This window comes from Amphiura filiformis, chromosome 1 (genome assembly GCF_039555335.1).
Source record: "Amphiura filiformis chromosome 1, Afil_fr2py, whole genome shotgun sequence".
Lineage (NCBI taxonomy): Eukaryota > Metazoa > Echinodermata > Ophiuroidea > Amphilepidida > Amphiuridae > Amphiura > Amphiura filiformis.
The window spans coordinates 85,024,934-85,049,197 of record NC_092628.1 but is presented as its reverse complement, the minus strand read 5'-3'; the positions used below and the strand labels follow the sequence as shown (position 1 = coordinate 85,049,197).

Here is a 24,264-nt window from a genome sequence, read left to right as displayed (position 1 = left end):
GGACGTGGGTGAGCATGGTCAGCCATGTTCATCACCTTACTTGACCATGGTTGACCATGGTCACTTCAAGTATACCATGGTCAATCATGCTTTAGCATGGGTGAGCATGGTCAGCCATGGTCATCACCTCACCTGACCATGGTCACTTCAAGCATACCATGGTCAACCATGCTTTAGCATGTGTGAGCATGGTCAGCCATGGTCATCACCTCACCTGACCATGGTTGACCATGGTTACTTCAAGTATACCATGGTCAACCATGCTTTAGCATGGCTGAGCATGGTCAGCCATGGTCATCACCTCACCTGACCATGGTTGACCATGGTCACTTTTAAGTATACCATGGTCGACCATGCTTTAGCATGGCTGAGCATTGTCAGCCATGGTCATCACCTCACCTGACCATGGTTGACTCTGGGTAGTGAATGAGAAAAAGCGCCCTCTGTTGTTATTAATCGTATTCAATGCGTATTTACAACGTTGTGAATAAATATTTGACACCATAGAATATAAAAACTAGTAATTTGATAAGTTAAAATAAGATTTTTAACGGAATAAATCTAAATAATATGATTATGCAGTTTATTCCGTTAAATATTTACCCCATAATTTCCCTCATTCTTCAGGCCCTGCCCTCTATCGGGTGCTAATTTAAAGTTTAAGCTTGATTGCTATTGTTTCTTTCTATTGTTTCTTCTTTGATTGCTATTGTTTCTTAACCATGGTCAAACATGCAAATTTTTGACCATGGTTGACCATGGTCACTTTAGATAGACCATGGTTGACCATGGTCTCTGGCCGTGGTGCCATTTTTTCAAAAACATGGTTGACCATGGTTGACCATGGTCAAAAACATGGTTGACCATGGTCAAAACATGGTTGACCATGGTCAAAACATGGTTGACCATGGTCAAAACCCTGGTTGTTGAACTATGGTTGACAATGGTTCAACCATGGTCAAACATGCTAAGTTTTAACCATGGTTGACCATGGTCTCTGGCCGTGGTGCCATTTTTCAAAAGCATGGTTGACCATGGTTTGACCATGGTCAAAACCCATGGTTGAACCATGGTTGACCATGGTTAACCATAGTTCAACCATGCCTTTTTCGCATAGGCAATTCTAAATGTACCATTGCATGGGGAGAGTATAAGTCTGAATTTAATCTACAGTTGTTGCCAATTAATTTCAAACTCCCCCCCAAGTCAATCTCTACTGCTGGAAATTAAACCTGGGACCTCATTGCACCAAAGGCAAGTACCCTAACCATAAGTCAAGTACCGGTACCCTAACTATTAAGCCATTATCCTCTCACAATGCTCTTTTAGGGTTGTAATTAGTGTAAGAGACAGAAACATTAGGCGGAGGTGCCCTGTTTAATGTTAGCTTTGGACATTTAATTATTGTATTGATTTTTCACCCGTATAAGTCGGGTGGAAAATAATTAAATATCCAAAGCTAATGCTAAATATGGCGCCACCACCTAATTTTAGTATTGGAATAAAAGATAATGGATTAGGGTTATGATTATAGTTGGGTTGGGGTAGTGACCACTTTTCAAAGTTGCTCCAGTTCGTGTTTGTATAATTATTATGGGCCTGATGTTGCTGAAGTGTGTACGTGCATGTTTGCGTGTTGCATGCACACCTGTATACATAGGCCTACTTATGTCATCCTGACCCACATGCGACTATGTGTGCTTATAATAGCATGTTTATTATTAGACTCGACAACGCACCTGGAGCACATAATTAAACCTATGTATACATGTCATGAGTGCATCAGAATGGCATATGTGATACCATCCCACTTCGTTTAGTCTGGTTTTACAGTCACATATGACGCACATGTGTGTTACATAATACAGGTTATCACATATGTGTGCTCATCATATATTACACCGGTATCAGGTTTTCAAGTCGGCATGACTGAATCTAGAGTTTGTGTCTAGTACGTCATCTCATTTGACAGTTGTCAAAGTAATGGCACAACTAACCTAGTAATTATGGAAGTGGAGCATTAAGTTTGCAAGTTAGTGTTTGGGAATATTGGTGTGTTTTTAGTGGCCTGGGATGTATGTAGATGGGGGTTGGGCAGGTTTGGGGGTTGGGTTATATTTACTGCCTCCTCAGAAAAATATTTTGGGTGAAATTGCGATGCATTGAAAGTATTGTTATATCAGAAATCAGCTATTTTTGGATGCCCTCAAACTGGGACATATGTTTCACTGACAGAGCTTCCTACTCCTCCCCCTTCCCACTCAAAACCTCACCCTTTTCCCCTCAAATGACCATTTGCATTTTGTCTGCATTCACAATCCACTTACTTACTCTAACACTTGTTCAGTGTATAGGGGGATCATGACAGGCCATCTATGACATTACAAAATTCACCAGTCCTAGCCTCGATTGTGCGCAAGCGCACTCGAAGCGGTCGTGCATGCTTCACATGCACCCCCCTCCTGGGCGCGAGGAACCAGTGCTAATCTACCCCACTTTGTATTTTTTTGGTTTCATGCAGCATGAGTTAACACAGACAACAAACTGCACTGTATGATTGACTTTGTGATTTCATCAAATCACAAATGCAAGCTTTAAAGCTTAAAGTCTTGCTAATTTCACCTTATTGAAATGTATGGTTTATTCATCTCTAGTGCAATGTTGATTGGCATGCCAGCCACTATTCCAAGTTCCTACACTTCTTGTCTCTCCAGGATCTGTGGAGAAACCCAACACCAAAATTCCCATTTATGTTAGTAGATATATAGACATGATAATTATAGATAATAACTCCGTAAAAGATACCAAAGTGCACGACTGGCACTATCACTTTTAGCTCTTGACCTCTGCAAACTAAGCTGGCTTTGACGCACTCGTTATGTTATGTAACCACCTCGTCGCATCAATGGACCGAGTTGTGAAGTCACTAGCATGCGTCAACCCTGTGTGACGTCTCATGGTGCAAAAGGCAGCACGACACGCTTGCTATGGTCCATATCGGTGGGATGCATACTTGTTATCAGCAAGGGTAGATACCCATCTTGAAACACCCCAGGTGAAGTTCAATGCCAATATATTGAGATGTTTAATGATGATAGTGATTTGCAGTCATCCAGAGGGATGCTTGTTGTCTGCCAGGCTGCTTAGGTGTGAACACTTTTAATATAATTTATGGACCAAATCCCAGGACCCATTTTGATGTGTGGAGATAAGCAGGGCCCAATGATTTTCAAGGCACAAAATCCCACAACGCTCCGCGTAATTTGCCCTGCTCCGTGTAATAAGATATAGTGTTATTATATTTAGAATATATTTCATTCCAATTTTCAGTAAAATATAGGGTTTTTTAACTTGCTTTCTGCCATTTTGCTCACAAAAATGATCTGACAATCTTGATGTAAACGTTGCACTTTAAGTACTGTTTTTCAACCCTGTGAAGTCGTCAAAACTCCTTGCCAATCCCCGCAAAATAAACCTTTTCCTTACAATTCCCCTTGAAATTAATATGTTTTCACTCATCCCCATGCAATTTGCAATTTTCCCGCAGAATTCCCCACAAAATCGGCTACGTTTCTCTGCATAATTTACCATTTTTTTCACGGCAATTTGTAATTTATTTCTGCACAAATCATTGGGCTCTGGAGATGAGTAGTGGTCCCTCATAAGCATTTCAATCTTGAGCCAATTTAGCAATTTCATGACCAAATTGGTCCAATGTGCAGTTAAACACTCCATATGATTTATCACGTTAAGAGTAACAATACAATGGGCTTACAATGCATACCTGACTGAGCATCTACTTCTACAATCAGTTCGCACATTAATGTTCACTGAATAAATGGATGTACAGTAAGTGATATCTCTGTGTTCTTCAGGTCATTTCCAAATAAGAGGCCCTATGTCATTATTCCAAATTAAGACGGGCCCTTATATCATGTTAAAAAATATACTGCCCGATTCCTGCGAATGCCCTTTATCATGCAATTAATAACTGTGATTGAATTAAAATCACTAGGGTAACCCTTTTTGATTAGATCCAGAAGAAGGGATACCATTGCAGTGAGTGACCTGCTTCTTGATTTCAATGCTTTCTTGTGGCAAGTATTTCTGCAGGATAGCATAAAATGATTTGATATCCAATCAGGTAGTGATGCCTACCTGCCAGTAAGCTGCACTATGGGCAATCTCATATCCAGTGCCACAGTTCAGTAACCTCCCTTTGATATCATATTACAAAATTTAACCTTAAAATTAAGGAATATGAGTTTTTGTACTCAACACAGTGATAGGCCATTCTGTGAATGTATATACAAACATTGAGGTTCAAGAATGTTGTCCTGCTGGATGAGCGTGCTTGAGATAGTCCTCCTAGAAAGGCGGCCAATTACAAGGAGGACATCTTGGGGCAATGGAATCACATTATTACCTATTACACCTGTAGAGACTTTGTGCTACATATTGTGGGCAGTCTGTCAAATGTAGGACGTAAACTTTGCCGTGATTCTTTTGCCATTATATTTTTATATCTGACATGCATTGATGTCTTTGCATCTTCAGGTTGATTTCTTTGACAATAATAATTATTTGCAGAAGCTCACAGTACAGGAGCATTAGATTTTAACAGGTTATAAGCCCAATTTAGACATGTATAAACAGAGGACATAGTTAGGACAATTTGCCTCTCAGTATCATTCAGCATGCCTTTTGGCATAGTTTGGGTCATTATATGGGGGGGCACCGCTATGATGGGGGGGCACCGGGTCTGAGAAGGGGCACAAGCTGTTTTTTGGTCATTTTCCTATGGGATTGTCTAAATTTTGCAATCAATTGGGGGACATGCTTCCCCTGTGCCCATATGAAGCTACGCTACTGGTGTTTTTATGATATGTAGTATATGAAATAACACATTAAAATGGGTTATCAGTGGCATAGTTAATATAGCTGCAATGGGGCAATCCCACTAATGAAATAGCCAATCAATAGGGTCCCTCCCTCCTAATTTTACCCCAACTTAGTTTTGTACTATGTAAAAATATTACTCTGTTTTGATAAATAATTTTAGCAGATGATCGTAATACTGTGATCATTTTACAGCCTTTGTCCTGTAGCCCCATTTTGTGGAAAAACAAAAGGAACTTTAATCAATCTTGAAGAAAGAAGGTGGCTTACATTCTTCACCCTGGCATGGCATAAGACAATATGAGACACAATTGATACGCAAGGATCAGAAAAAAATGATACAAGCCCAAGAAATCCTCTGGCAAACTGACATATAATAAATATTCTTTAATACGACAAAGACACCACATGAATCAATAAGAAAAAATCTTAATAACAGTAATAGAAAAAATATATTTGTAAGACTTGATTGAACATGGATTATGCTTAACTGACAAATGTCCTCATTCTGTCTCAGATGTAAGGTAATCATGTTGTGTTATCAAAATAAGTTGCTCTAATTCCACTCCAGCAGCGCTGTGCATTGTATTATATGGATCAATGTCATGAATCTTTTACGCAACGATTGAATGCATCATCTTTTCCAAACGTGTGAATTCACCCAGTGAATAGCAGAGATGATCTCCGGTATCGCATATGTGATGCAATCAAACCAATTGAGTCTTGTGTTGACTGCATTCAATTGTCAATTTTCTACGTTTTAAATTCATACATTCACTTTGATTGAGCCAAAATAGCAGCATTTCCAGTCGCATAGTCATGACCTCCATTTAAAAAGCACAGCTTAAAATCTGACATTAAGTTGTGGAGTGTGAGCAAAGGGAGGTACTCAAGTTTGGTTTGAATCAATTTTCAAAGTAATTTGGGCCTGTTTTTATACTGAGGCCCAGAATTTTGCCCAAAAATATTGAAATTTAGGCTCAAGTTTATAGATCAAAATTGAGGCACTTTCTTGTGATGTAAATAAATGACCAATTACATGCCGTAATTGACCAAAAAGGAGGCCATTGTTATTCCAGAGGCCCTCAAATAAGACCCATATCTGCCGCACATCCCCGTCAATGGCGTAGCCAGTGGGGGGCCGGTGCCTCCCCCCAGCTCGTCATGGCCGTCGGTTCATGTAAGGCCGTCGGTAGACGGAAGGCATTGGTGAAAAAAAAATGGGTTAACAATAGACTATTTTTTACCCAGGGTGATAGAAAAAGGGAGAATTGTAAAAAAACAATGAAAAATTATGAATGAAATGAATTTTACATAAAAATTGTGTGTTTTTCTGATGGTACTGCCTATAATCCTTTTTTTGGGGGGTCAACAAATCACAACTCCCGTCAGCAAAAACTATTTCCGTCGGTACATTTACAAATTGTGCCCCCTCGGTTCCAAAATCCTGGCTACGCCACTGATCCCCGTATGTTAATTTGTACTGTACCCCCTCCTCAGGAGTATGATTTGGTTTGTACTTTACACATTCAAAGGTCATTCATTGTGTGTACAAACATATTGGTATTAAACAACTGTATCATGGCAGATGAACTTTTTAAAGATCCTTTTGATTGTAAACACCTTTGTTAATATAGACAGTTATAGTGTCCCTAAATAAGCAACAGAAAAGAAAAACTGCTTGCTTGTATTGGCCATTTATCTGAATAACTATTTCCCTGACATCCGATTCATTGCAGTTGATCGTATCACATTTGTTATTTTCAAAGGTACCTGGGACATTGCAAGCTGGCTATTAGAGGGCAGTAGACCAGTTTTTATCAATATGAGACACATGCTGTGTGTGTGTTTGCTAGTGTAAAAATATTAGCCAGGTTGAAATTCTCATGCTCAAGAATCAAACTTCTGCTGATTGTCCTGGTGTATTATATGTCATAGACTTAGGAACCGGGGGGTGGGGGAGGCTCAGCCCCTCAATAATTTTGGTGCAGGGTCTGGAATACCTTTCAGTCGTTATAAAATAAGCCAATGAATGTTCATGCGTAATTAAACCTGAGGGAGCTATTCCTGGCTGTGATGGTCCTCTAGATGTAGGTTGATTAAGGTATTGTCACCACTATGATGCTAACTGGTTATAGGGTAGTGACTTTCTGCAAGGCACATTGATCTTATATGAACATTTTCTTGTCAGTTTTAAACATGTATGCATTGATCTCCAGGAGAAAATAATGAAGCGTAGTATCTAACAGCCAATCTGTGGTAGATATCTTTCTTTCGTTTTTGCCACTCAGGATGCTGGAAGTTACCCTGAACATGACTAAAAATTAATAATATGCCCACATTGCCCCCTATGTGGGACCTTGATGGTCTAACAATTATTGCCCTCACCAGCACAGAAATACACCTTTTTGAGACTTTAACCATAATTCTTTGTCAATTTGCAGTATGTTTCTCAGGATACAAGAAAGGAACACTGAATATGAACTGGGAGTTAATAGTAAAATTAGCTCTATTTGCTAAGAATTTTTTTACATGATCTATAGAAAAACTATCAGTAGTAAGTAGGTCCTTTATGAAGAAGGATAGCCCAATTCCATCATTATATCATTTCCCTCATGAGATCCTTTCAAGTGATGATTTTCCCACTGCTTAAGTGACTTTTGAAGCACAGAAACGTATGAAAACCAAAAGCTGGAGGAACAAAAGCTTGACATTTTTGCATTATTTAAGAGGCACATATAGTATTTTTCATGTATGTAGTAGCGATTAGTAAAAAATGTAGGATTCTTCACACAATGAGCTGTTCCATTTGAAATCTACACCACAATGGAAATTGTGGAATTCCACTCAAATTAACAGTTAATTAATTAAGTTAAAGGGGCATTTCGTGATCCATAGCCTCATCCCCCACAACAAAAGTTGACATTTTACACCACTGGATACCTCTGGCTACATAATGTTTATGTACCAAATATTTCTTGCAGATTAATTCGCTTAGCAAAAATATCGCTAAATTTGAATTTCGTTCTGGTGCACCAGAACGAAATTACAACACATTGTCTATGGAGCAGTGTAATACACATAATCATGCATAACTCATAAAACGCAAAATCGGAATCAACTGAAATTTTGGAAATAAGTTTTTTTCGTGGATATCTACTGAAAAATTTCATAAAAAGAGGATGCTAGGATCACGAAATCCTCCTTTAATTATTCCAGATCCAACCAATTTTATCCATTAAAAGTGGATAAAAGTGGAAAAGGTGTGCACAATTTTTGAATTAAAAAAAATTGTATAATTTTATGCTAAATTGTGCAAAATTTAACTGGATTGTATCATTTTTAACAATTTGCAGCTGGAATTTCACATAAAACTAGTAAATATTTCCAGCTAAATCAGGTGCAACTGGAATTTATATGGCAGTAAATAGCCCAATGCCAAACCCTATAACAAGGTATGTTTTCATTCAAATCCATTTTGATGCTGATTTCCAATAAACATTCATTTTTGCACGGAGTATTAATTATACTGCACATTTCAAAAGGTTCAAAAGTTGTTTTGACTTCAAAATTAAGGTGTACCAATTAGTACGCAGGGGCATTACAAGTGAGTCTTTCTCTGTTTTTATAATGGTAGCAAAGCAACTTAATTTGGTGCGGTTGATTGCATTCAGGCTGGCACTCGTGGCCCCATATTACCTCAAATTAAAAACTGGGGGTATTTTCTGTAGGAAACTAAAAGGTAAGCTTGGCTTATGTGCCCGAGTCGCATCTGGTACTAAGTCAAATGTAGCCGATGCGCACCGCATCAGAAAGATTATATTCTATCACCTCGCACCCTCATGCCCATTCTCATACCACATGTTTGCATAACTCAAATTATCGTGGAATTGATAGTTGGCTCTGTTGAAATTATAAGTCAATTACGCTTTTGGAATCTTTTAGATATGAAAGCCTTGGAGGAAGGCTTTCCCACATTCATATTTGACTCATACAGTTTTCTCTTGCATGACTAGAAAGAGAAGAGGATTAGGTCTTTTATTTCAATAACTACTTCAAGTTCCCATCATTTTGTATGGTTTTGCCCACAAAATGAGCAAACCTGCAAATCTTTGTAAAACAAAATGCAGAATATTCTAAAGAATAGGATCAATATGGAAGACCTAATTGTATGTTTGTTTTCTTTTTACACTTGTGTAGTAAACATAAATATTTTTTAAACAGATTTTGCTGATTTTAAAGAATGTTTTAGGGTTGTTTACGAAATGACTGGCCCTACTTGAAACAATGTGTTTGGGGTGTTTTTTTTTTGGGGGGGGAAGGAGTCTCCTTAAAGTTTCTTTTTGAAGTTTTATTACCTTTTGTTCTTGATCAAGGAGCTAGCATGGCAGTTTCACTCTGAGCCAAACACCCTCACTTCTCATGCATGATATCGTTATTTTGATGGCCTCCATTCATGAGTGCTTTTGGTTTTGGTTTCAGACTTTTTGTTCCAAAGATGCACATGGCTATTTAAAGTGTACATTGCGGTTGGAAAAACTGGGACTTTCATTAATCAGCCCTCGCAGCATGCCAAAAAATTTGCCCCCCCTCATATTCAAAATCTGCCGCCCCGCTGCCTCTCTGATTGCGCCAGATAGATTGGGTGATGGTTCCAATTTTCACAGGAAAATGACATAGCAATGGGTTCACTTTGATATTCAGTGACGTGACATGTATTTGTCCGTACCCGTCCCCAACTCAAATACCCTCCAGTGTACGGCTCGTAAATAGATGAAACAAAAACAACAGCAATGAATTCACCAAGCCTTATTATAGATTCACCAATGGTGCGATCCCAAAGATACATTTAGCGTCTGGCATTATCCTATGAGGAAACTCTCCTTAGCATACTAGGTGTCTGTGAATAGACACAATGGTATTGTATTACCTGGTCGTCCCGGCTGTGAACCATGCATAGTGCCACATAACTTGTTTTCTTGCCATCTTACCTTATCATAAGATATCAATACATCGTCTCTCTTGAGATGGACTCAGGCCTAGCAAATGAAAAGGCTACACTGTAATGGTGACTAAATAAGCATTGGTCCCTCTGAACACTACCTGTGTGTTATGATACACTCATTTTCAACATTAGACTATAACAAATAAAAACATTCCTTTAAAAAGAAATAGGTGGCTTATATGGAGTATGGCATGTAACTGACCAGACAGGACCTCAAAGACAATAATAAAAGGCCAGAAATGACAACTGAAGGTTCAAATCTGGGGTATAGTATTGTAAACTGGTGTATCAATGTATAGGATTGATTGGTGCATTATGAATATTATTCTAGGGGAAATGGGGAGGTGCTAAACATTCCTTAAATGTTGCGTTTTTCCCCAAATATTTGGATTTTGAGTGATTTTTAAAATTCTGACTGGAGGAGGGGAAGCCCAACATTTTTGGAGAGGTGAAATGCCCCTCCTCCTGGTGCCACCACTTGTATACTTCTTTATTAACTTTTGATCACAATGTTAATTCTCCTTTTCTCTCTCTCTCTGCTTTCTTGCATGTGCTGTTTTACCCATTTGAATCATGTTGCTGACACAGGTAAGTGGTGTTCATTCATTTTTTTCTCCTAAAATGAAAACAAGGCAATGTCCGAAATTTAGAGTTTGACAGAATTGAGCTTACAAAGTAAGCCACAATTATTATTTCTGTATCAAAATAATCTGTAAATCACCATATTCCAGGCATGAGAATTTTCAGTTTAAAAACTGAATTCAGTTTTTTTTATAGTCAAAATTTCCGCAACTTTATTTAATTTCAGCCTGTTTTTGGTACTTTTTGCCCAATTTCACACGCATTTTCAGTTTTTTCAGGTTTTTTTAGGAAAGTGCAGTCTCATGCCTGATATTCTACCGACTGGTGACTCCCCTTCAGTGGGGCAGGGGTGGACAAGACATAGGACACCTTAAACTAAACTACCCCAAGGATTGAAGCTGCTAAGGCAAATGCTGTAATGAACCTCAGTGTGCATGCAATTTGTATACTGCCCCCAATCGTATGATGAGTGGATATATATAAACTTAAAACATTATCTCTAGAGGGCAGTATACTATTATGTAGAACTGTGAAGCAGAGCCTGAGAGACATGATAAGTTTGATTTGGATAACAACGATGAAAATAATGATTTTGGGATTAAGGGGAAACAGTACAGGTGTATGTGTGAAAGAGAAAGAGACTCTTTATGTGTGCATGTCATGTCATGATTGATATAGTGATTCAATGACTTTTATGAACTTAAAGGGAAGGGGAGAGTCTTTGAATCTTGGAATTTTGTCCGCTTCCTTGTACAAGACCAAAAATACAGTGAAAATGATCCATATGTGAGTCATAAAAGGTAACTAAGTGTGAAGAAATCAGCCTGCAACTCAATAATTCAAATGCAAGATTCTGTATCAATCTATTGTGACAAGCATTGGATGGTTTTCAATTCAATCCTTGATGGTTGGTGTTGTAGAAAGCCCTCTGTCGGTAGTGTATCAAGTCATCATCAGATGGCAGAGCAAAAGAATATTTGTAACAGCACCACCAAGGCAAGAGTCAAATCTTATTTTCATTTTAAATCCTTGCTGTTCAATTTCAAGAAAGAGGGTGCTTTTGTACAGCATACTATAATTGCATTGTTGGAGTAGCCTATTCCTTCCCAGAGAAAAATATATATGAGTTGCTTTAATATTAGACAATATGGATATTTCTTCATAAAAATTTCTCTCGTGATTTCAAGATATACTTTTGATATCTTTGCTTTGATATGTAGAGGGTGAATTACATTAGTAAGGATACTTTGGTTGGTATATAATACATATGGCTGAGACTCGTTTATATTGAAAAGACCTGAAAATAGAGGTACTTCAGAGAGTGTAATAATGTAACTTAAAAAGCAATTTAGCTGAAGAGAGTGTGCAATATAAATGTAACTTAAAAGCAATTTAGCTGAAGACTGCATCTAGGAATTAGCTCAATCAGACAACTTTATGAAGTCTTAACAAAAATAACTGTATAAAGTGTGGTGAGAAAGACATAAAGTGATGAGAGTGAAGAATGAAGATAATTAATGCTGTAGTAACAATGGATATGGTGTAGTTGTAGTGGAAGTTATTGTGGATGGAGAAAGTGTAATTACAGCTGAGGTGGTTGAGTGGGATGGCAGGAGCCATATTGGGTTTTCTCAGTTTTAGCCATTTAACTAAAACTGCAATGTACCTTAAGGTGGTACGAAAGGCAAAATCAAGTTGCTCTGATTGAGATTAAAATAGACTTGTTGCAGAGAGATATGCAAAATAATCTTAATTCCAAAATTTGAGCCGTCGGACAAACGGTTTTTGAGATATTGTTGTTGAAAGATTCGTTGTATTCTATTGTTTTTGCCAATATATTGATGAAGTTAATGAGGAAAATTGGCAAAATGTGCTCATTAATATTAATTTTGCCAATATTTTCCCAATATTTTATGAATAAACCTTCATACTACTTTTACCTTTAAATTTTGACCTGAATCTTTGCCAATGTGTCTCTATGACCTAAACCTTTAACATGTGATTTTTCCGCCCATTTAATTTGCATATTTGCATAATTAATTAGCTTTAAGTATAATGCTAATTAATTATGCAAATATGCAAATTAGATGGGCGGGAAAATCACATGTTAATGTTTTAGGACATAGAAACACATTGGCAAAGTTTCATGTCAAAATCATATAAAATAAAAGTAGTATGAAGGTTTATTCATAAGATATTGGTATAATATTGGCAAACATGAATATTCATGAGCACATTATGCCAATTTTCCTCATTAACTTCATCAATATATTGGCAAAAACAATAGAATAAAAAGAAACTAAAAACATGTATATCTTGACAACCGTATGTCCGATTTCCTTCAAACAAAAACTATTTTGCTCAGTGTATTTAGCTTAACTTATTCAATCTATTCAAATGGTTCTAAATTCAGTTTCTGTTTTCCAGAAACATCGTTTCGAACCCCCTTAAGTGGGTACTACACCCCTCGATAAATTTGTATCTATTTTTGCATTTTTCTCAAAAACTAATAACACAGTGGTAACAAAAGTTATGTATAGTATAGGGGCAAGGAATCCACTTACTACACTGGAATTTCAGTGACCCAAGACAAGCGGTTCGTTATTTATGATAAGAAATTAGGTACCGCTAGGATGTACCTCATTTCCGATCATATATACCGAACCGCTTGTCTTGAGTCACTGAAATGTCAGTGTAATAATTGGGATCCTTGCCCCAATATTCTACATAACTTTTGTTACCAGTGTGTTATTATCTTTTGAGAAAAGTGCAAAAATAGTCACAAATTTACCACAGGGGTGTAGTACCCCCTTAATACATAGATCTTAGAGGAAATAAGTTGAGGAATCCAATACTCATTTTTATATTTCCTTAGGTCTTGGGGTTCTTGAGTTCAATAATATATCAAAAGAAATATTTGGGTGTTTTCCCTCAAAAGGAAAATGCACATGAGGCAGGAATGACACCCCTTATATCAAGTCTGGGATCTCCTTTTTATAGAACCACACCATCCTCTCTTGTGTGTCGGCTTTATTTGTCTCAATATTTGAGTGCAGACATCGCTAGGTCATGCTTCCCTTCAACCCGCCTTAAAAGCTGTGTGTAAAGATTGTACTGGAATTGCTTGTCAAGTGGCACTACTCTTACCTCATTGATATTTCTATACTTATAGGTTATCAGATTGACAACTTAACAGGTTTCTAATGTTGAAATTCAAAGATTTTGTTTTACAATGATGTCACTAAGTGAAATGAAGCAATGACAGGAAAACTGATTTTAAGATATGGCCAGACTGAACATTCAGATTCCTTGTTATGCCTCCACAGCGACTAAGGCAGACTGTTTTTGCAATGTCCATTGCTGCTGGTCCATTTCATGGTCCAGCAAAAACAGATTTTGAAAACAGGGTCATACTTTAGAAGTAGAGTTGGTAGCTGCACCACAAGGTAAAAAAAGGGTATAGGTTAAATCATGCCAAGTATAAAGTCATGCTCATGCACTTTTTCTTTGGGGTTTGGGCCAGACTCACCTTCGCTACTCCTACAGCACTTATATTATTCCGGAACCCATTCTTCCGGTACCCACCTTGGTGGAGAGAGATATTAGAGGCTAACAGCTTTGTCTAAGTGCTCGACACTACTACCAGGGTTTGAACCCTCTACTTATAATCGTATCATGGTTCCCCACTTTCTCCACATTTCCTCCCAGATTCACCGCTCAAATATTTCACATTTTATTTACAACATTGATTAAACTTGAACATCTAATAAGGTTTCACCTGAGTTTGATCATCTGTGGCACAAAACTAATTATATCTACATGCCGAGTTCCAGGTTTGTGTAATAATGCTGAAGCCATGGATAATAATACATTGTCAAACATGTAATGCAGGTAGATATTAGAACTGACAGTGTGCGTCATAATTAGTTATACAACGGAGGTGGAGTTGCATTTCTTTCATACTATATACAATAGGAAAACACAGTTTTGTTTGAAAATAAAAGTGTTTATTAGACAACTTGAGCTGGCGCAGAGTGTGACAGGTCCAGTTACAGGACAATGTCTCTAGTTTCTGTACCAAAACTAAGAGATGACTTTCTAGATCATATTTGAAAAGGGCAAATATCTACATTTCAAATGGATTGAATATAAATTTACTTTTGGAAGGTTTAGAAGTGTTTTGCTTCGGTAGAAGAAGTGTTTTCACTTATGAAAAATGCATATGGTTTGGCAGTTGGCAGGTGTAAATATGATACATTGCTTGTGTGTGTTTAAAACTTTTAGGCTGTCAGTTTATATGAAGATGAGACTATTTGGTATCCCTATAATATTGTAGTCTAAAGGAAATGCATTTTGTGAGACAAGTGGTATAAAATGTCAAGTATCAAGATCAGCATCCTATGAAGAAAGGATATATTTATACATCTATGTTCCTGTTGTGAAGCCCTTTGGTTATAGCTTGCCAATCCATAAAAAGTGCTATAGACATACTTCTTGATATGTTATGTTCTCAGGTTATGTTAAGATTGATAGTTAGAACCATTTCTAATAATAGAATTCCATCTACAAGCATATACCTCTCAATGAGACACTCTGAATAAAAACATTACAATAGATTGGTCTTACAAAAATACATGCTTGTACAGTCACCTTATTTGTAAATATAAAAATTATATAGTTGCTCAAACTCCAAATAATGTTTTTATGGAGGGTGTCTGCCTTTGGTCTCTTTCATTAAAAAAAACTCAGGAGGCATAGGCTATGCTTGTAGATGGAATTCTATGGTATACATGTATACATGTATATACGTGACAGTTCACTTAGTCCGGTCTTTACACCATAAAGTACTATCAGGTACATAATATGAATATGCAGATGATTGCAATCAGATTGTCAGAAGTCAGTGGAATTTACTTTGTAATATTCATACTGACCTAGATTACTGTACTTTCTTCATGGCAATTTGGGATATTAATATCAACCTGTTTAAATCTAAGATCTTTCCATGGTAAGCCATATTCACACTAGCACACAAGATCTTTAGATTAACCAAATCTGAGTGTGTTGCCTGTAATCGTGTTGAAACACAAGTTGAACTACATTAAAGATACACCAAGCTTACACCGTGTTCTATTCTACTTCACTTGTTAATAGTTTGGACAAGTGCTGCTCCCCTAAAAATGACCAAACATTTAAGGTTGGTTTTTTTCCCTTTATTTCAAAAAATTGACAAAAAGTCTTGACTTGCAGTATTTGTGTAACTGCTTGCCACATTTGTACTGCACACAGTATGACATTACTGAGATTCCTACCAGGAAAGGGAGATGCTCATTAAGAGCTATTTACAGCTGCAAGAACCAAAGCCTTGGTGTAAGTATTGGTTACTGGGGTAAGCAATATCTTAAGAATTGGGAACCTCAAGATATTGCTGAGCCAATGTGCACTTGGACATGACCATGGAGTGAGTGGATTAATTACTTATGGCCTTCATATATCTTCTAACTGGTATCAATGACCACATTCCTATCTCCCGGCTAAATATCCAGTATTAGTTTAACAAAATTATGGAATGTAGATCAGAAAATTACGCACATAGAAATCAAAAGGAAATACCAAACTAAAACACCTTTGCTATGAGTAACATTGTATGAGAAGCATTTTGACAGTTATGAATTATTAATATTAATGTTCGGTGTAATTATGAGCGCATGTATGTGACAGGAAAATACCATTAGTAAAAAGGTTCCTAAATAATGTGATTGTTAACGCCAGCTCGTGTGCCTTGAGGGGTTGTGTTTATGAAACAGCACGCGGGTTAGCTGTGTTGTTGGAAGTCTTCTCGGGATATGAATATGTGTATATTTCAGATTGTGCGTGGGTTGAATGAATAGACTGGGTACCAGACTTGAGAAAAGGATGATCCATGCTAAGATGGAAAACTGTTTCAAATCATTTTTTTAACATAAGTTTACATAATTATTAAAATGTGTTTATTATTTTAAAGCTCATATTAGCATTTGCAATTAGAAGAGTATGAAAGTTGTTGATTTACTTAGTATTGGATCCAGGATTCCAGAAATTGATATTTGAGTTGTTTTTTCTTCATTGTGAATGTTAATGCAGCTTTGAGATTAATAGCTTTGATGTTGTCTCCCATGCTGTATTCATAAATACGTCTGAAGCTATGGGATTATGGTAGTGTTTTAATTCATGTTTATAATGATATGAGTGAAAATAGCAATTGAATCTTACTGCTTTGAAAATGTTTAGAAAGGTACAGAACAAAGTAATTTATAAAATGTTTTCCCTACATTTATTAGGCCAGAGAAGGTTTGTCTCTGGTCTCACAGGAGGTTAAAAATACAATGCATTATGCATTTTCCTTTTTGTTTTTCCTGAATGGTCTAAATTAAGGCCAGTGGGAAGGCAGGAGCTGTATTTGTCCAGTTTTATCCATTTAATAACTAAAGAAACTGCAGTATACTTCTTAATATTAATATATTGATCTTCTTGAAAATGAGTCGAGGAATTGAAGCCAAAAATCACATTTATATTTCCATAGGTCTTGTGGTTCATGAGTTAAGGCTAATAATATATTAAAATGCAAGTTTAAGGCATTTTTCCTCTTGCAAGAAAAATCATGCACACTGGCAGAATAGTCAACTGCAGTTCAATGGGAAATGAACTTTGGTGCTTGGATGATGTCATGATGAGGTTAGGGTTATTGAAAAGCGTGTTCCAAGGGATCTGCACTCGACCGGTCTCCTGGACGTTAATTATATCAAGCCTTGGGATCTCCTCTATAAAACTCATACCATTCCTCTTGTGTGTCAGCTTTATTTGTTTCAGTATTTGGCTGCAAACATAGCTAGGTCATGCTCCTCTCCGCCCCGCCTTAGATATTTCAACCATAAATGAAGTTCTATAGGTTGATCAGTTCGTAAGCGGCTAGAATTGTTAGGTTTTTACCACTATGCCGAAAAAGAAGACCAGCATTAAGAGTGATCTAGTTGACCTATCTGATCTATTTTGTGCTTGTTAAATAAAGTACTTTGAATTAATAATTTTTGATACTTCTGGCGGTATGTCACAAGATAACTCTTGAAATAAAATATATTGATATTAATTTGCGATGTTATAATGGCCACCGATTACGAGCTGATCAAACTATAAGTATGCATCCATCACACGAATCACTGTCTGGAAAGGAGACCTGTATCACACATGCTTTCGATTCAGAATTTTATTCATTGCAAATTATTTTCGGGCATTTTGATGCTTTTGCTGGATACTTAACTTTTCTGTATATTTGTGTGGTGTTTAGAAATATAATATCAACTCATCTTATTCTTCATCCATCAATAGAAAAATGTATTATGCAATTTTCTGGAATTTAATTTGAGGGGGATAAGCTTCTAGGTGGAAACTCCCATGCCTGGGGCAGTTACCCCCACGCATGCACTTAGGAGGACAAATTGCATCCCAGTGCACTTACTTACCCATATCTTGTGGTTTTGGTTTAAGGCATTTTACTGTGAATCCTCCTACTTTATTACATGTTACAGATTAAGGTTGCCATGGCAGCACATCATAATTGATATCATCTAGTGGAATTAATTTTGCGAAAAACATGTGCACTAATGATAGTGTGTTAGGTGAATCCTTCTAAGAAATGGATTATAAAAGAAAAGACCACAGACATTTAATTAACAAGGGTATTTATTTGATCAAAATGACCCATTCTATTATACCACCATCTCTCCTGTCTATTCAATTCCATGTAGTGGCATGGAAAATTTTAAGTTTTGAATTGTGACTGTAATAGTTGTTATTTTGGTTGCTAGCTACAAGAAATCTTGTTTAAATCCCGGGTTTAAATCATTGTAGGTGAGCTAATACAGACACTAGCTACGAGCTCACTTTCAATTGTAGCCAGCTGTGATGTTACATAGAACTTGCCATTGATTGTCTGAACATGATTATTGTATTGGGGCCATACTAAGATGTGCATTATGTGCAGTCCCAAAGACCCTGTTTGCCCCCTGAAAGATCTCATAGTTTCCTTTTCCCCCTCATAGACCCCCTCTTATCCCTACAAAAGATCCCAAATATATCTTGTTCCCCACAGCCCATTTTTTTTTCTCTAGGCAAGACCCTTTTGTGAAAAAAATAACTACTATTACAACATCTCCCCCCCCCCAAATACCCAATTTTTAGAATCTGCCCCAATAGAACCAATTTTTAGGATCTTCTCTCAATTAAAGGCCCCATTTTTAACATCATTCTCTGAAAGACCCCATTTTAGCATCTTAAAAGGGCCCCTGTTGTTTAGCACTTTTTATCATGGGAGTGGTGGGTGGGAGAAAAATTCTTCATGACTTTTCTGCATGAATGTTGACAGAATACTGGTAGTATACGCATGCACAAGGACCAAGCTTTGTTAAATATGATCGCTGATTGGCCCAACAATCGCTGATGGTGCCCATGATAAACAAATAGACAATATGCAGGTAGCAACCCATATTGATCTTATAACAATAAACTATCGAGACCAAACCATTATTTCTGCAGGGGTCAAAATCTGTTTTTTTAACCAAGGGGTTCAAAATGTTATTTTCCACAATTTTGCTCCTGAAAGACAATGTTCATGTTAAGTTGTGGCTGCACATGCATGTCACTTTACTATTGCAGTGCCCCTACTCCCAGGTATTGGGGTTGCTATATGAAGACCACAAGTGATAGGTGATGTGCCATGCACACACAAAAGAATAAGAAAGTTTTATGTGGTACACATAGGGCATTTATTTCTCTTTAATGTAATCCGAAATTATTCCCTTACGTGCCATCTAATGAATCAATTCAAGTTGGATAACTGGAGGCTGCAATTGCTGCTTGATGGTGAGTTAGTCTTAATAGTGACATCACACAGTGGACGGTCCTCTTGTACTTTCAAAAACGGTAAATGTTAGCAGTTTTTGACTTTCCCTGAGAGTGAGACTGACCCATGCGATTCTAGGTCTAAAGCTATTGGTCTTTAAGTAAACTCTCATTGTCATCATTAAAAAGCACTGTCTATACTAATTTATAATTTGTACCTGTTCACATGATCAACTATAAATTACCTTAGAGGAATTTAAAAGTCAGAAGTACACATGAAGTCAGGTTCATTTAATCTGATAGATGTGTAGGCATCAGAAATACAAGACATATTACATGTGCCAACATCTCTTGTATAGAGGGCATCAATATTGGTATCTGTATACAAATCGTCAATCAGATTTTCTCTTGAGGTGGTATTAACGCTCATGTATTAAGCAGTATAACAGGCGTCAGCATTGATGAAGATGCTGCAAAATGGGACACAAGTGAACTTTTACATTGTTTTTAAACTATATGCACAAGCATGTATTGACATTTATTAAATAATCTGTTTTTTCCTGAAAATGTCATGAAATGAATTTTACGAATTCTTTAATGAAGAGGGACCAAACTGCACATCATATGTATGGGCAAGGTTGTATAGAAAAATGAAGACAAAACCATAAATGTTAATATAATTTGATTAGTTAATTGATTCATTTGTAATGTAATTAATTAACCATTTGAATAATGTATGTACAAATTAGCAGGTGAATGAGTTCAATATTAGGATTAGCATGAGTAGGAAGCAAGAAAGCAAGCAAACAGTTAGCAAGCTAAAGAATGGCCCAGCAAACACAAAACATTTTACAGAAAACATTTACAAAAGTACATAATATAACTTGGGTATACTATAAGGCAAAAAAACTGCTTTTTTTTTGTTGTACGAATGTAAAATCAGCTATTTGGGGTTAAAAAATAATGGGAGTGGGAAGCAAGGGAAAATTGCTGAAAAACTGCAATTTATTTACAGATTTCGTTGATTTTTACAGTCATTTCCAAAAAAAAAAGTTTAAATAACACCAGCCGGATTGACCATACCTATTTTTTTCATTGCCTAAAGAGTATAAAATGTTATTTATAATTAAACATTTCAAAACAGTGCAAAACAATCCAACAAAATGATTGTTTGCCAAAAATATTTTACAATAACATTTTGTCAACATTTTAAAAATGTTGTTGATTGTGTTTTTCATATTAAACAATTTTCATGATTTTAATAACCTGATATTTCAATGTTATTAAAACATTTTGACCAAAACTAAAACACTGTAACAAATTTATAACATTTTAAGAACATTTTTTGTATTTGCTGGGAGGATAGGGAATAGGGACAAAAAGGATTGGAAGAAATAGAAAGAAAGTAAAAAATGTCACCCACAGAAAAACTATTGACAAATTCAATCATATAATTTTTAAACAAATTCAATTATGAAAATAAGTATTCAAATCAAATTATTTTTACTATTCAATCACACTTCAGCCGCCTTTTGTGTACACTATAAAACCGCTCAATAGAATACAGTGTTTGTTTTGATTTTCAATTGCAGTTAAATAATATTGTTGGTTGTTTACTCATTTTATCCATTTGATGATGTCATTAGTGGCCAAGGCTGGTTTAATTACATCTCCAATATTACAACACTATGGTGTATGAAGCAAGCCTGATCTCTAATTACACAGTGTGTACCTCTTGTCCGATATACATAATTCCATTATCACTGACAGATTCTTTTGCACAGTCTGCATATGTTGACACATATTTTACATAAGGATACCTTATCATTTGCATTTCACAGTTCTTGGAAGGTGACATCTGTGAAATTCTAAACTAAAATCACAGTGGAAGGAAATGGCCAGCTTCACCGTAATTTTGTTTGCTTTTAAAATTATTAGACATACGATGCTATGAAAATACGAGAGAGTGCTTGAATTCCATGTTTTCCGTAAAGGAAATTAAAAATGATGTCAAAGAGGAACAAATATACTGCGTAAGTGGTAATTTTTGCGAGGGTTTTATTTTCTAAATTTCGCGAATAGAGATTTAGGTTGTGAATTTAAGAATGTGCGACTATGAACTTTTGTCATATATATATTATTATTGTTGAGGCATGAAATTTGTGTAAATATTAACATACACAAAGGTCGTCTTTGTCGGAAAAATCAAAAAATAATTTGTAAGTACTATGCTATGAAAGTAGGCTATACTAAGAAAATACTTGAAATCTGTATGTTTTCTGTATAGGAAATTAAAAAGGCTGTCAGAGAGGAAAAAATATACTTGTGAGGGTTTTTTTTTTTGGGGGGGTTGGAATTGCGGTTAGGTTGCAATTCATGTGGATATGAGCTTTTTTCATTTGATATACTATCATTATTAAGACATGATTTTGTGAAAATATCAACAGACTCAAATGTTCTCTTTTATTGTAAATCGCAAAAATTAAATCTCTACATGAAAGTAACTACTATATAGCAGCTAACAATTTTACTTGATGCAATCTAGAAACACTTTGAGTGGATTTCTCAGTAAGGGAAGATGGGTTGAGTCGAGTTAAAGACAGATACACTGTGTATTAAGATACACACTCATATTGCGCTATGTTTTGGGACCCTCCAGTTTGAATGGTTTCACCCAAGTGAGTGAATGTTGATCAACTCTTTGTAATACACACAGATGAGTTAACTAAGTAGTATCACCAGTCGGACGTATGTCATATTAGTGGTGGGGAAGACATTTGATCGGCTGTTTTTGCATCTTGGAAGTTTATACGAGAAACAGGAGCCTTAATCCTCGAAGTATCGCTTCAAAATTCTAGGTGATTGACCACCAAGGTTTGAGATTATTATCATCGCTTAAAAATAAAATATGGCTGCTTCCATGGTGATTTGAACACATCAACATTGTTGGAATCTACTCCTGACAGGCTAAATTGCGAGTTTTGTTTTTCGCAACCTTTGATTTATTGTACATACCTATATCTTCATTTCTGTAATGTTTTGATACCAAGATTTCTTTGATTACAGTCCAATTCATGTTTACTTTGTGGATATATATATATATTCTATGTGGGAATTGCCCATCAAAATTCCTGCTGCTCTGGAACTGGTAAATTTGTTAAGAAATTGTTGCTAAGAAATACCACAGTTGCACATTTTGAGTATATTTCAGTGTTTAAAGGTCTGAGTTTGCTGAAGCGTAAAGCAAATGTATTGATCTCAGTTTATTGCAATCTGAAAGGAATTCTATGTGACCTTTGTATTATTTGTCAACTAGGACAAATTCCTAACCCAGTTGAGTGGGTTTGCTTTGGCTTGGTTTTGTGTCAAGTATTTCCTGGGTTATTTAGTTGCTTTCATATTATCTATATAGGAGGAAACCCAGGTAGTAGGCTAATCAAGTTTATTTCATTTCAACTCTACACATCTGTGCAGCAGTAGTGTCAACCTAATAGCGGAGTAATTAGTTAGGCTTGTAATTGAATACCACTTAACCTTGGGATCGTGGAAGCTGCCCTAGTGTCGATAGAAGCCATATGAGCCAACACACGCACTCACGTATGTACGTACACAGGGATGCTACATTGCTGTAGAAACAAATCGGCAGATGAAACAGCTGATAGCAACATACGTTATTATTATATTGTATAAAGGTGGTGATGACAGGGCACAGTTTGTTATGGTCCGCTGCTGAATTCTACTCTTAACAGCCATTGAAAAAGTACTCAACAATTGTATAGTACTTGTGCTGTGATAAAACTTTGGTACGTTATCATCATAGGGATGTCTTTCTACAGCAGGTGAATTGTGAAAACAGCTCTCTTTTAAAGTGCACGGGCAGTGATCTTTGCTTTAAAGTTTCTGTAGGATCTGTCACAAGTAATATAGCCCTGATTTGAGGGGTGGCGAACCTCTCCATTTCTTCACTCAATGTAGAGGGAATTAGGCAGAGCTGGAGGGCTCTGAGAGAGACCGAAGCTTAAGTGGAATATATACATAGTGTTACCTGCGTGACATAGTATTCCTCCGGAAGATTTCACTTTGAGAGGTTTGGTTTTTTTGGTTCGAGATGTTATCCGCCAGAAATCACCTGCACGCCCTACGGATACATTTCTGAAATTGATTCTTACCAGGTTTATTTTCTTGCTTCCTTCCTTTTAATCTTGATGATGATGGAGACAATAAATGATGTCATTTTGTCATTTGTTTTCATCATAATTAAGCATAATTAAGAGGTTTTGGAAGTAGTGATTGATTTGTTAATTTATTTCTACAGATACAGTTAGGCATGTGCTGTGAATGTGGCAAGTTATCATATTGGATCCTAGTATTGTTACGTGTTACAATACAAATGAAGATGCATTGTTCGTCAGAGACACAGAAAAACAATCGATAAAAATTCTTTGGAAATAACTATACTGATGAATGTGCCTAATTGCTGTACCAAGCCAACTGTATTTACGTGCCTTATTTATCATAGACCGACCAACATTTGTTTACAAGTGTTCTTAATTTAAGGTAACTTGCTACAAGATTTGAAATTAAAAACTTGTCACAATGAATGGGCTTACGAGAATGTTGTCCCGGAGCAGTATCCAGAGGCCGCTGTTTATGCCATGTACATCGGCCCTCGTGATGGCGCTGCAGGGTCAGGCGCAGAATGTGGTCAACATGGTCCTTGTGGATTATGGTTAGTATATATTTTCTAATATTATTTAGAAACTACTAGTCCTAGGGCTATGTAATTCAAGATTCATATAAAAATTGGTATTGTCATTTTAATACCATTCTTTTGGGTTGGTACAATTTACTTGGATGCATTTTGAATTGCCCACTTATAAGATAATAATCAAAAATGATAG

At 36.5% G+C, this 24,264-nt stretch overlaps 1 protein-coding gene across 1 annotated transcript in view; it reads left to right on the top strand.

The window, feature by feature from the left end:
• Positions 1 to 22,748: 22,748 nt before the first annotated feature.
• The window catches only part of LOC140155419 (diacylglycerol kinase beta-like), a 169,681-nt gene continuing 168,165 nt past the window's right edge, over positions 22,749 to 24,264 (top strand). Inside the window, 2 exon segments of the mRNA XM_072178268.1 lie at positions 22,749 to 22,964; positions 23,679 to 24,092. Of these exon segments, the coding sequence (XP_072034369.1) occupies positions 23,960 to 24,092 (133 nt within the window). The 5' untranslated portion in view covers positions 22,749 to 22,964; positions 23,679 to 23,959.